The 14488-nt window shown below is 31.5% G+C and overlaps 1 protein-coding gene across 17 annotated transcripts in view; it reads right to left on the bottom strand.

The window, feature by feature from the left end:
- Positions 1–818: 818 nt before the first annotated feature.
- The window catches only part of LOC144965384 (uncharacterized), a 54500-nt gene continuing 40830 nt past the window's right edge, over positions 819–14488 (bottom strand). For 13 of the 17 annotated variants that reach the window (XM_078900664.1, XM_078900666.1, XM_078900662.1 and 10 more), the window contains 5 exons: positions 11870–12267; positions 5951–6067; positions 4174–4251; positions 2014–2184; positions 819–1735 (listed from right to left, as the gene is read on the bottom strand). In XM_078900664.1, the coding sequence (XP_078756790.1) occupies positions 1610–1735; positions 2014–2184; positions 4174–4251; positions 5951–6067; positions 11870–12267 (890 nt within the window). In that variant the 3' untranslated portion in view covers positions 819–1609. The remainder of the gene's footprint in view (positions 1736–2013; positions 2185–4173; positions 4252–5950; positions 6068–11869; positions 12268–14488) is intronic. The other 4 variants (XM_078900669.1, XM_078900667.1, XM_078900668.1 and 1 more) reach the window with 1 other exon arrangement.

Below are 14488 nucleotides of genomic sequence, written 5' to 3'. Positions count from 1 at the left end.
TCTTCTTGAGTTCATGAGGTCAACACACAGACACAATAAAAAGTTTATTCACAAGTTAGCTATTAAGCTATGACCTCTATTCTCAACAAAAAACAAAACATATATACAGAGATGATTGAGACTTTGAGTAAGCTCCGATATTAGGTGAATATCAATTCAGAAAAATAAGTGGAGTAGGCACTTATGTTGATAATAAAAGATATGAAAGAGTAGAGAAGTGCCTGGAATGATTTACAAAGAAAAGACATTTTATCTCTAATTGAAAAAAAATCATCTGACTGCTCCCAAGACTGGACTAGCGAAAAACCAAATGGGTTTCACTCTAGAAGGACAAAAGTCACATGGAAAGTACAAGTAATATAGGGGGTTAGTGATACATTAAAAGTGGAATAGTATACAAACTTAAAAAAAAAAAAAGCTGTTGATGTTTTCCTGACCTGAGGGGATCTCCACCCACTGATACTAATAGGCGGATAACTCTGATCTAATTTAATGCAATATAACATTTTAAATAATCAATCAACTGATGGGAGTCGGGGTTGGCACACGGAGGTGGGGAAAGAGAGACACAATGGCAGAAATAGTTCATTTTAACTCAAATCCCAGACTGATTTGTGTTTATTTAAACCAGACTTTGATTAGCAGGTAGAAAGGTAAAATAAGGTTTTAAAAAATTGGGATCAGACAAAAAGTTTATTCTAAACAAGATTTTTAAAGCAAGTTTATCTTATAAGGACTCCACTGTATATTATACATTATTCACAACTTTTATAAATATGTTGATAAGTTTTGGAAGACTGAGAAAAGGAATACTGGAATACTTTAAATTTTTTTAATGAAAGTACAATACAACATTCGTTGACAATTTGCAATAATATTCGTGTTGTCACATCTTCCTTGCTTCCGGTTGTAAATTCCTTTGGCTTGCTTTGGTTTCAAGGGTTTAAATTGCTTGCTACACAATAAGTTTATTTTAGCACCCGTAAAAAAAGGATGATAACAAAATAGTCAAGTGATTTAGATCCTGCTACAAGGGATATACCACAAAAAAAACCCCTCGGAAAATGGCCATAGATTCAACATTTTTGATTTGATTTATATTTTTTTTAAATCACAGATTACCTTGGTCACTGCTTTATTTTTCAACATAATCACTGTTGCGATCAATGCATTTCTCCCAGCGTGGGACCAGGAAGAACCACATCAAATGGTTTAAAAGAAACGGCCATTTTCCTTTTTTTTTAATTTGGGACAGCTCTTGTTACAAGTGCCTACGAAAAAAAAAATTAAAATAAAGGGTACAAAATCTATGGATCAGAAGTAGATGAGATGGAGGAGCATTACATCCCTATATAATGTCTGATATCAATTAAAAGTCCTACACTACTAAAGGATCCCTGTCAAAACGAATACAGTCAAATTGTTTTTAAATAAACATTAGATAACATTCAATGATAAAATATGTAATGGGTAGATGATTTACATGGAAAATAAGTATCACGTCTCACAAATAAATAAATCCAGCCAACAATTTCCCCTTTACCAAAAGACTCCAGGCAGGACTCAGGTGAAACCAATTCTCATTCTAGGTCACAAGGACCATGTATATTCATGGCTTCTTGGGAGAGACTGTCAATTTGATAACCTGAGCTTGCTGATCATCCTCATCTTGTCGAAATATTTTGACATTGTTTTCTCTGTGATGATCAACTAACTCATGCAGGTTTGAGAAGCTCTGCAAATAAAGATAAACTATTTTAGTCCTATTTTAAAATCAATAAAATTCAAACAATCATTTTTCAGAAGACACTTTGTAGAATCAAAATTTTTACAAAGAAAATAAAGTTAATATCAAACTACTAAATTCTTGAATGATGATAAACTAAAAAACCCCAAATATTTGGTGATTAATTATTGAGAGAAAAATTTCTAAAACAACAAAGAGCAGATTTACGAAAGCTGATTGAAAACTAATATATTTTGAAATTGAAAAAGAATAAGACCACAACTCACAACTTCGTCAGCTCTTTCATTAGTTCCTATGGCAAAACAACCATCAGATCTTTGTCGAATCCTCAGATTTTTTACTTCTTCTTTTGTTTTGATTACAAGCGTGTAGGGGTATTTTTTCCCATCAGGGGCTTTTGAACTACCAGAACTCGTTCGAATGAGAAATGCTCCAATCTGAAAATTAAGAAAAAAAACAAAACAACAACCCCTTAGTTTTTGAAATAAACAAAGTTTCAAAGTTTATTCAATCTTAGGCTTTCGCCAATAAATCAACAATTTGATGCCAACATACATGAAAGTGGAAAAAAAAAAAAGGTAAATGGAACCAAAAAATAAACTGATACACCACACAAAAATAAAACAATCGTAATACCATCAATATGTTCAATAATAATAATAATAATAATAATAATAATAATAATAATAATAATAATAATAATAATAATAATAATAATAATAATAATAAGCAGAACAAGAACAAGAAGAAGAAGAATATCAATAATAATAATAACAATAATAATAACAATAATAATATTACCATCATCACTACACCCCAATCATCACCGTTACCACCACCACCATTACCATTATCACTACCGCTATCACCATCACTTTTACATTTCCAATCAGTTTTTCTCATTTAAAAAAATAAAAAATAAAAATAAAATATTGATACCCATCACAACAGACTTCCTCACTACCACGAAAATTCCCGTAGTACTACGGCTAAATCCCGAGCTGGATATAATAAAGGTTTTTAATTAAATGTCATTTCTTGAAAACGAAGAAGTTCTGGTGCCAGAGCTATCACATAGAGTTAAAAATATTTTTCCACACAAAAAAATACAAAAAAACAAAAACAATCAAACTACCCCCCCCCCCCCCCCCCCCAAAATAACAAAAACAAAACAAAACAAAACAAACCCCAAACAAAAACAAAGAATAACCACAAAAAACAAAAACAAAAACAGAACAGAAAACCCGAACAAAACAAACAAAAGCACAACAAAATCATATATTAAAAAATAAGAAATAAAAGCAAACAAAATCAAAATTATGGGTAAAAAGGTTTTTGCAAACACATCAAAGGTTGTTTTTGTTTCTTAAAATTAATTTAGAATATTTAAAAAAGATACACTTGAGAAAATAAAATGTATAATAAAACATGTCGACTGTGTGCTGGTTGTTAATCAACTTTTGAAACATGTTTTTAAAAATATGTGTTAATCAAATCGCTATGGTTATGAATCACAAAAAAAAAAAATTTTTACTAGTCACAATCACAAGAATAAAATCAGTGAAATGTTTAAATAAGGTCACCTCCTGAAGAACTTTTATTGACATGACAGTGTTGCTAAAAGAGTATGAATAAACCTCGTTTAACTTTTCTAAAATATATTTTAATGAAAATTGCAAGGAAATACATTCACATATTTGAAGAGACCAAGGATTTTAATGTATAGCTAATTTAAACAGTGCCATAACAAATAAAAACCCAAACCCCCCCAAAAAGATATTAAGTTGGAGAATGAGATAGAATCAATATTTTTAACCAAGCTAGTCTATCACAAAGTACTTTCCACAAGATCTAACAGAACCTGTACCCAATCGTTGCTTGGTGGAAAGGGGGATCAGAAAAAAATGTTGACTGCAATCAAAATCAATCTCGATCCCTTTGCTTGTGAAGTAATTTCTCTACCAACTAAGATATCGGAAACCCATTGATTGATAGACACGATGCTTTAACGGCTGGCCAAGCCAGTGAGATGATTATGGGCTGTGGCAAGATAACATGCTAACAACCTGCCAATTTTCCATACCTTTCAAATGAATAAAAAGTAAAAATAACAGAACTATTTTTCTTCCACGCTTTGATTATTAGTTACTTTTTCTTCTTTCAAAGGTAAAGTAAATTATATTGAGAATGTGTTCTGAAAATTTAATCTGAATTGTTAAATTAGCTTTCTTACAATAAATATTTTAATCACGTCTAAATTTTTACGTTCTTTGTACTATTTAGACCAGTTTAAATTTATAAAAAGGCTATATATTTTGAGTGTTTTAGAGGGATGGATATGTATGAAGAGATGTTCATACACCAATTCCTCAAAATATAAATCGATAACCAAAACAACAAATATAATTCAAGAGAAAAATATCTACCTCTTCAAGAGAAGAGATTCTCCTATCACCTTCCTTCCTGTCAATATCACCATGGAACCACCGGAAGGCAAAAAGATTCTGAAAGAAAAGTAAATTTCCTATTTACAAGCAAACAAAAACAATTCCCCTCCAACCGAAACAAAACAAAATAACTCAAAATAAAACAAGCTCCCCCCCCCAAAAAAAAAAACAAACAAAAAAACAAAACAAACTCCAACCAAACAAAAACAAATACTAATACACCCCTACCCCCCCCCCCCAAAAAACAAAAAACAAACAAAAACAAAACAAAACAACACAACAAAACTAAACAAAAACAAAAAACACTTGCTTATTTGAAGCTGACATGGAGAAGATTTGAAATCATTTCTTTGACAGATACAAAATTGTAATGTGCTTTTCGCAAAATGTCATTAATTTATTAAATAATGAATGGGAAGATGAACACTTAACTGTTTCATGTGTTTAAAACTAATACACTTTATTTAATTAAAAAAATAAAAGAAAGGGTAGAATATCATACATTTAATTTAATTGACTCAACCCTCCCCCCCCCAAAAAAAAAACCCAAACAAACCCCCAAAACAACAATACCTTTTTACGTGTAAAAATGCAATTCACAAGTATGGTGCCCAAAATTCAACCCCCCCCCCCAAAAAAAAAACAAACAAACAAAAAAAACAACAAAAAAACAAAAACAAAAACTAAAAACAACAAAACCATAAAAAAAATCCCACAATGAACAAGCAAACAACCCCCCCTTCCCCTCCCCCCTTAAGAAAAGCATCCCACTCCCCCCAGAAAAGGCAACTCAAAACACACAAAACAAAACAAATTAAAACATAAACAAAAACATGTGCACAGATTCACTTGTGGGGTAAAGAACTTATGGGAGGCACAGGGACAGTCTTTACCTAAAAGAAAAGGCAATCCTTTCAGCATGAAAAATTGATAATGAATAATCTCTATTGACAAGAGGCAAAGTCCAATGAATATAATTTTAATTTAAGTGGGTTGCACAGTACCAGTCTTCAATGTACTAAGCTAAACATAAAATGCAATCCAGACTTGCGGCTATGTGATCTAGCAATGACACTCGCCTTCGAATCAGAAAGTCCTGGTTGTGAATCTTGCTCTGAGCGGTGCATCATGGAGTCCTTGGACTTGGAAAAGGCTCTTTACTCAAATTCTTTCACCAAACTCAGGAGTAAAATGAGTACTTGGCCGTTAAAGCAGTGTCTTTATTGGAAAAATTGTAATATTGCCTGACAGGCGTCATGTCTCCTATATGTTAAGTGTTGCTGTTGCTCATTAATTGTCAAGCATTCTATATGATCCATGTATATCAATTTCTCATGAACATTTAGCTCCTTTTTGTAGAATACTCTGAAAACAATAGTTCTCCAACCCATCACCTTCGCGTACTATATAATAATATAAATATATATATATAGTACTGGAAGGTGATGGGTTGAACATCCATTATTTTTCGAGTGCTCTCTCTCTCTCTCTCTCTCTCTCTCTCTCTCTCTCTCTCTCTCTCTCTCTCTCTCTCTCTCTCTCTCTCTCTCTCTCTCTCTCTCTCTCTATATATATATATATATATATATATATATATATATATATATATATATATATATATATATATATATATATATATATATATATATATATATCTTTTTTTCTTTTTTTAATTTTTAAAAAGCTCAAACTCAAGACTTATCTAATAAAAGAAGAAAGCAGATAAATAGAGAAAACAACTGATATAGTTATATACTTCAGACTCTCCCTCATCGTAAATATCCTCTCCACCATCATCAATGGGATTTGGTTGAGGCACTCTGTCTGGCTTTTTCGGCGAGGTACAGGTTGGTTTCTCGCTTTTTGCTTTTGGCTTGATGGAAATTTTCAAAAATAACAAATGAGTACCATATATAAATGACAAATAGATGATATATGGATGATTATAATAATAATAATAATAATAATAATAATAATAATAATGATAATAATAATAATAATAATAATAATAATAATAATAATAATAATAATAATAATAATGATAATAATAATAATAATAATAATAATAATAATAATAATAATAATAATATAATAATAATAATAATAATAATAATAATAATACAGATAAGATTATCAAAAGATTTTATTTACAAAGGTATCTTGATTGTACAGTAAGATTAGGACCTCTCTTGGTGAGAAATATCTGTCGGTGATAAAATCTTCCTGATTAACCAGGCTTCTAAATTTCCCAGGTGGGTGCATATTTCACTTCTATTTCCAATTTTATAGTATGCGATTGTCCAATTTTCCAACTTTGGACAATTACAGAAGACATTAGAAAGAAACTGGAGGCAGCAGAAATGTGGTTTCTTAGAAGGATGTTAAGAATCTCATGGACAGAGAAGAAAACTAATGAAGAAGTATTAGTATTAGAGAAAGCTGAAACTAAAAGGTTACTAATTCGTACAATAAGAAAAAGACAAATACAATTTTTAGGGCACCTAAATCGACATAAATGTATTGAACATCTTGCTCTCACAGGAAAGATAGAAGGTAAAAAGAGTAAAGGTAGACAAAGAAAAACATATTTGAATAGTTTGAACAGCTGGGTGACAAAGAAAGACAAGAGTAATATTAATTTGAACGGTTATTTGAACAGAGATGAATGGCGTACTATGATCACCGATGTCTGGCACAGACTTGGGACTTGAAGAAGAAGAAGATAGTATGCGATATCCGTAGAAAAGTAGCTGGTATTTAATGAGTAAATAAGTACTGAAATCCAAAAGTGAAATTCTACCAAATATTATCTTGAGCCTAATCAATTGCTGATCAGACTGAAGAGGCATCATGCTAGAGCAGTATGCCTGGGTCCTTTTGTTTCAGAATTCAATAAACTTCTGCTCAATGACATTTTGTGAAGACAGTCTAAAACTTTGAATCTTTTCAATTAATTATCCAAACATCAATTTAAAAAAAAATCGAATTTTCTAAAATGCCAAGCTATTGATATTGTCATATAAAAAATTAGAGGAATCCGTATACCACACATATCGGGAACAATAAATAATGTTAAGTAATTCATCATATATTTCTATTGTAAATCAAAATTCAACAACACAAAGAACTCATTAATTTGTCAATAAATTATACAGCTGAATACAGCTTACCAAATATTTTCTTATTTTCATGTTTCATGAGCTAATGGTATAAATCATTCATTTAGAAATACCCAACACCATAATTTTGTTATATCATATGAGGCATATCTTAGAATTATAATTTTTAAAAAACACCCAAAAAAACCCCCAAACAAACAAAAAACAAAACAATAACAAATATAGCCAAATTAAACAACAAAATAAACAAACAAAAAGCAGGAACAAAACTTAATAAACCATTACTACGTTTGTGTTAAAAACATAACAAATCAACAATTGAAAATAAATCTACGAAAATGAGCATCAAAGTTATGAGAAGAAAATTATGTCATTAAAGGAAAATTGTACAAAATATAAATGAATAAATATGCATCAAAGGTCAATGGAGGTGTTAGTGGGAGAGATTTAAAAAAAATTCAAACAAAAAAGCAAGGACAAAAAATAAGAAATTCTCTTCAAGACTTTTCATGCATGTCGTAAAACAATGAAATGCATTGTTGGCGTGCTTTCTTAATGTATGTTCCTTTATTTAAAAATCTCGCCCTAAATCTGTCAGTAAAATGATTTTCAAAATGGCGGCGCTGAATAGCGACGCACAGTTACACCTATGTGATGAATTCTTTTGATATTTATTTGTTTCATGACAACATTTCACTCATTTACGTATTAAACGTTGTATGATTGTTCGTATTAATGAATGGTATGTACTTCAAACTTTAAAGTTTAGAGTTCTGCTTCAAATCCTCGGAAAAATCGTTCGTATCAATGTTTTTGTCTCAAGGAAATCGAAATGGCGGCGGCCTTGTTTACTTCCGACACAAAAGTGCACCACTTATTTCATCTTATTTCGCGATTTGTTGATTGAAGACCTATCCTTCGCTTAATATTATATAAAGCGTTGTATGATGATTTAGAATTACAAAGAGGCATCAAAAATAATAAACCATCCTGTTGATGAAGTAGAAAGAATTCATGGAAAAGCAATAGAAAGGAAAGCATTCTCAATTACCAACAATAAAAAAAACATATTTTATACCATGAATTTGGTCTTTTGCCATCTGGGAGAAGTTTTTGTCAGATTAAATGTGGAACTAACAAGTATAAATCAACGTTCATTCTATCAGCAATAAAAATGTTGAATATTTCATATGGTACAGCAAAACCAAGGATTCATGCGTTGACTGATTGACTGATTAATTTGTTTAATGTTAGGCTAGATGAAGTGACCAATTGATAATGATGATAATATTTGGTGTTGAATTGCCAAGAATGTAACGAATTGAAAATGAAATGAATATGTTAATGTTGTGTATGTCGCATGCGTTAAAGAAAGAGAGGAAGAGAGAGAGGGAGAGGAGAGAGAGAGAGAGAGAGAGAGACGAGAGAGAGAGAGAGAGAGAGAGAGAGAGAGAGAGAGAGAGAGAGAGAATGGGTAGGAGTGAGGTGTCTGTTCAATGTTATAGTTATCATATAACGTTATGACAAGTGTAACTAAATGACAAATTGCCATATTTATGGACAATAAAGATCTATTATTATTATTATTATTATTATTATTATTATTATTATTATTATGATTTGGAGAGATAAGAGAAAGGCAATTTTGGTATGGTGTGAGTTGACCATATTATTGTACTCTACTAATTGTTATAACCCCCCCCCCCCCCCCCCGGGTAAAAAAAAGCCCAAACAAAACAAACAAAATAAAAAACAAAAACAAAAATAAAAAACTCCCCCCCCAAAAAAGAACCTTGCCCCCCCCCCCCCCCAAAAAAAAAAAAAAAAAAAAAAAATTATTAATAAAATCAAATCACACCAATAATTTATTACAATTATTATGTTAGACAGTAGTAGTCTTTAGTAGCTTCAATAGTTTTGATTGGAATGTGGCACAAAATATGCTGTCGACTTTTGACCTTGTCATTTGAATGTCCATTACTTATCCATACACGTATGCATTTTTTAAAACTCAAAACAGCTTAACTAATAGAAATAAAATCACCCTTGACTCAAAATAAGATAAAAAATTAAATCAGTGAAAACCAGTTTCAATTGTAAATTTCCTGGCGCATGGCCTGTGGGTTTAATATCATGTGGTGTGACTTGCTATCAGACAGCACTACAATCAGTTTTTTTTTCATTTTTATTAACTCAATTATGTGGATTACAATGGTAATTCAATAACCTTGCATAGTTATTTCTATTTATCACTTCTACAAAAATATTAATGTAAGAATCTAACAAACAAAACAACCCTCTTAAAAAAATCGCTGAAAAAACAAAAAAAAAAAAGCAAAAATAAACAAACAAAACAAAAAAAAAAACATTTAAAAATTTAAAAAACCCGAACAAATAAACAAAACAACAGCAACAGCAACAACAACAACAAAATCCCAAAATGGGCAATGCGCCTCCACCAATCTTAATCCACAATAACTCATACACATCATGCTTGATATTATTTGTCATTCCCATGCTGTAGGTAACATACCAGCATAGAGATTAGAGCAAATGAGGGCAATGGAGGCCAAGATAAATTTTCATCTTTATCTCTATCATCATCGTCTTCATTATTATTTTCATTACCATCTTCGTCTATGAAGACTAAGCTGTTAGGAGGTGGTGGTAAAGGAAGGCATTCAAGCTCTATGTATGAAAGAAAGGTGCTATCTTCCTTTCCAATAGTGTCTGGGATTAATGGCATGTGCTTTGGTGAGGGTTTTGGAGAACGGGGTGGGAGAGGGGGTCTGATGTCCTGAAGCTGAATTATACTGGCATAGTCCACTTTTGATAAAGCTGTGGTAGGCAAAGGAACAAGGAGGTAAAAAGAAAATGAATTCTTATCCGGGTGTATGCTCGCGCACAATGGTGCATGGTTCTTTATGAATTTAGAAACAGAGTTCAACAAATTGATGACTAAATTACAGCTAGATTGTTAAAGATGAGAGAAATCTTATGAAAATATACATCTAGAATTTAGACAAGCCCTAAAGATCTAAAAGCTAAAAATATGACAGTTTTATAGGTTTACTAAAGGAATATAATAAAATAACAAATCTATTTAAAGTATTGAAAAATAAGCCCACTAATGATTTATACCGTTTTATGAATATATATAATACTAATTTATGACACAACAACAGTAACAATGACAGTGTCAGCAATCGTGTGGTTTTGTGGTATGACACTAACCTTCACACTTGCAGGTCCCTGGTTCGAGACCAGTTGTGGGCAGTACAAAGTTGAGACTTTTTACTCACATTCTCTCTAATAATTGTAAAATGAGTATTAGGCTGCTAACAGAGTTGACTCTGCTGATAAAAAATTGTAATAGTGCCTTACAGGCCTCATGAACCTACATATTAAGGGTTGCTGTCAGCTTGGGACCCTTTATAAAGTAAAATTGCGCTCTATAAAATCTCAATTCTTTTATAATCATCCACAAGAAACAACAAAAACAATTCTTAAAAATGTGTTTTTATCAAGCAGTTTGAAAAGCGACTTAACAACCTTGTAAGGAACCACAGGTCTGAGAGATATAAGAAAAAAATGATCTTAATACAAAAGCAATATTCCAGACAAATCAAATTGATACATACAACACTGGACATCAGATAAAACGTAACATTGTCATAAAAAGCAATTCAAGAAATACCAGTCAACGAATTTGAAGCTGATTTGTGCACCTACCATAATTACTTAATGTTATAATATAAATGGCCATAATTTGATCACGAAATATATGACATCATTGAGCTATTTTAACTTAAATAGTGCAAAGTGGGCGACAACGATGAAGCCAAAATGTAACCCTGATAGGTAGAAAAGAAGAGGGACAGTTCATTGAACTGAATTCAAACGAGAAAAGGATGAAAGTATAAATTGTAGTCACAAAGTTTTTGCATGAAACATTGAAATTAGTGCTATGTGATCAGCTCTAAGTGTACTACCATTTTGTACTTTCTAAACATATAAGAATAAGCCGTCAAATAGAATAAGTTTAGTGATGACCATGTAAAATGCTGCGTTTTGTCTGACATCCAATCTAAACCCCTACAAAAGCAAAAATACTTTTTTATTTTAGAAATTAAATGTGTTATAGTGAGTGCATAATATATGAGATTATATTCAGTTCCCAGCCCAGGTATTAAGTACTTAAAGCTTTTCCGTATCTAACCAGATTTTGAATCTATTGCTTGCATTCACTGAAAGTGTTGAAATATGTACAATAATATCGGATTGATTCATATACGGTTGTCACAAAAATAAATTTAAAAAATGAAGAAAACTCTCAATCAAGTCTCTTTACATTATTTATATCTAAAGATATCTCTTTTGGTAGCCCCAATTCCTTAACTCTAACGGCAACAATATGATATAATATAGATCAATTGTGATTAGATTGAAATCATAGAGATTTACTCATATAAAGAAGTCTGGAATTTATTTTGACTTAATACCTGGAAAATAGATACAATAGGGTGAAAAAGGTTAAATGGATATGAAACTATTACTGAGGTAGGTGACTGGAGTTTATTCTTCAAATCGTGCACAACGTCCAAAGGCAGAATCTGTATTTTTACCGGTGGTGTGGCAGTTTTAGGTAACATAGCTGTTTTCTCCTTTTTCTTTGTTTCAGACATGGCATTAGTTCCTTTGGCAGATGAGACAGAACCAGCACTGGCATTTTCATCAGAACGACTATCTCTTTTTAGTTTGTCATTATCTTTCATCACTGTATTGGGTTCGGAATTATTGGAAGTATTGACATCTGCCGTATGTGATTTTTTTGAGAAAAGGGTATTTGAATTTGTTTTTGTTGTTGTGTCTGCTGCTGTTGTTGACGATAAAGGCTTGCGACCAGCTGGTTTAGGTTTGGGAGGGGGACTGGGTTTGTCAGTACCAAGAAGCTCTGGGGATTAAAAGTGATCAACACTACTTTTGGTGAGATGCTGCTAAATATTATATATTTTAAAAAAATGCAGAACACGACCTCAATCTGAAATCACATTGGGATGAACCATCCAAAAATCTGAATCAATTTGCTTTGGATGTGCTTCTTTAACTCTCCCCTCTCCTAAAAAAACCCCCCAAAAAACCTCAAACAAAAAAAAAAACAAAAAACAAAAAAAAAAAAACAAAAAACCAAAACCCAACAAAAACACAACACCTCCCTCCCTAAAAAATCCCACGCAAACAATTACAAAAAAAAAAAAAAAAACTCACAACAAATAATTAAAATGAAACAAACAACCCCCACCAAACAAAAAAAAAAACAAAAAAAACAAACAAACAAGAAAAAAAACTAACAAACAAATAAACTAACCCAAAGCCAAACAAGAAAAGAAAGCAAAACAAACCACCCCCCCCCCCCAAAAAAAAAACAAACAAACAAAAACAAAAAAAACAAAAAAAAAAAAACAAACAAAATAAAACAATAAACCAAATAAACAAAATAAAAACTCGGAAACAACAATACGCAACCATTTTTTAAAACAAAGAGTAATCTAATAATACTAAATTTAAATTCAATTTTTGGAATCTAGTTCATCTCGACATGGTAACAGATGAATAAGTTACAACAATAATTACGTGTATTCATGCATCTTTTCAACGCTCTGGAAAGATTAAGAATTATGATAATTTTTTTTCTCATATTCTATGAAAAGAATTCATGCAGACTGCAATACTCGACCAAAAATGGAGAGAAACCCCCCCCCCCCCCCCAAAAAAAAAACAAAACAAAACAAAGGGAACAAAACTAAAACCAAAAATAATATTTAAAAAGAATAATTGAACAATAAAAAGTAAAAGCATACAGCACAATCCATAAAACAACACAAAAAAGACATTCATTAGTAGCTGCTAGAGTTCTTTTTTTTTCTCTGTATTTAAAGTCACATTTTCATTATCATTCAGATTAGTAGCTTTCCCAATGTGTAAAACATGCTGACAAAGACATTCAAACATAATAAATCAAAAGAAGAAAGTATAAGTGCCATTAAGTTATGTCCATTTCAATTTCCTTGTAAAAAATGTATCGCTATAAATGCAAATTTTTAAATGGCCTATGTCAAAATTATTGATTTTAATTTCCAATTTAATTTTAGATAGTCTTTAAAATAATGGGGTACTGATGCTGTCGTCTATGACAAAAACCTGTATATTACTAAAACCCAGTTTTACAGGAGTCAAACAGTGTTTATCATTAATAGGCATAAATATATAAATATAATGAAATGAAGTGATATTAATTTTGATTTTTTCTCATTGATTTGTTCTCTTTAATACTATGAACAGATTTTAAAATCCTCTGGTGTCAAAAATATAAATATTCCTGATTGACCAAATTTCGATAATATGGGGTTTTGTCTTTGAAAGGAAGAATGGCAGATAACCAATATTACAATGAGCCAAATGACTCAAACGAAATTTTCACATAATTCAGGTGGTGAAAAAACTTTGAGCAAACAAATGAACTGCAATGTGATAAGTCACTTAATTAAAAGTTTGGGGTTGAATCCTTAGGTAACAATTAAAAAACAAAAACAAAAGAAAAAAACAAAAAAACCCACAGGTGTTCTTATAATTCTACCAAAGCCTGGAAAACCAAAAGGACCACCACAATTTAAGACCCATCACATTACTTAACACAATTAGAAAAACGCTTTCCACCCTAGTCCTAAACCGCATATGGCCATAAATAGAAAAAAATCTTTCACAAAGTCAAAGTGGATTTAGACAAGGCCGTGCCATGGTTGATGTAGTAAGGGCCCATAAATGGCTGGCTGCAAAAGTTTTGAAAGAAAATGTAAATATCAGTATGATGGATATCAATATGTTGGCGGCCTTTGAAACAATTGACTGAACAGTGCTCCTTGACGTTTAAAGACAAATTGTAACAGAAGACGAATTAAGAATCATACAATTTTTACTGAGTGAAAACAGAATCAGTCCAAGAGTCCGTGGAGCATCTGCACAAAGACACTTCATAAGTAATGACGGAATACCACAAGGAGACTGTCTAAGTCCGGTACTGTTTACAGTGTATCTTGAACATGGCTTAAGAGAACTAAGAAACACTCTCCCACAACCTGAGACTACTTTAGGAACGTTATTACTAGCAGAAATAA

Source organism: Berghia stephanieae, chromosome 2 (assembly GCF_034508935.2).
Source record: "Berghia stephanieae isolate SIO BIC M18660-M18661 chromosome 2, UCSD_Bste_1.3, whole genome shotgun sequence".
NCBI lineage: Eukaryota > Metazoa > Mollusca > Gastropoda > Nudibranchia > Aeolidiidae > Berghia > Berghia stephanieae.
The sequence above is the reverse complement of the archived record's forward strand: the minus strand, read 5'-3'. Positions and strand labels throughout refer to the sequence as shown.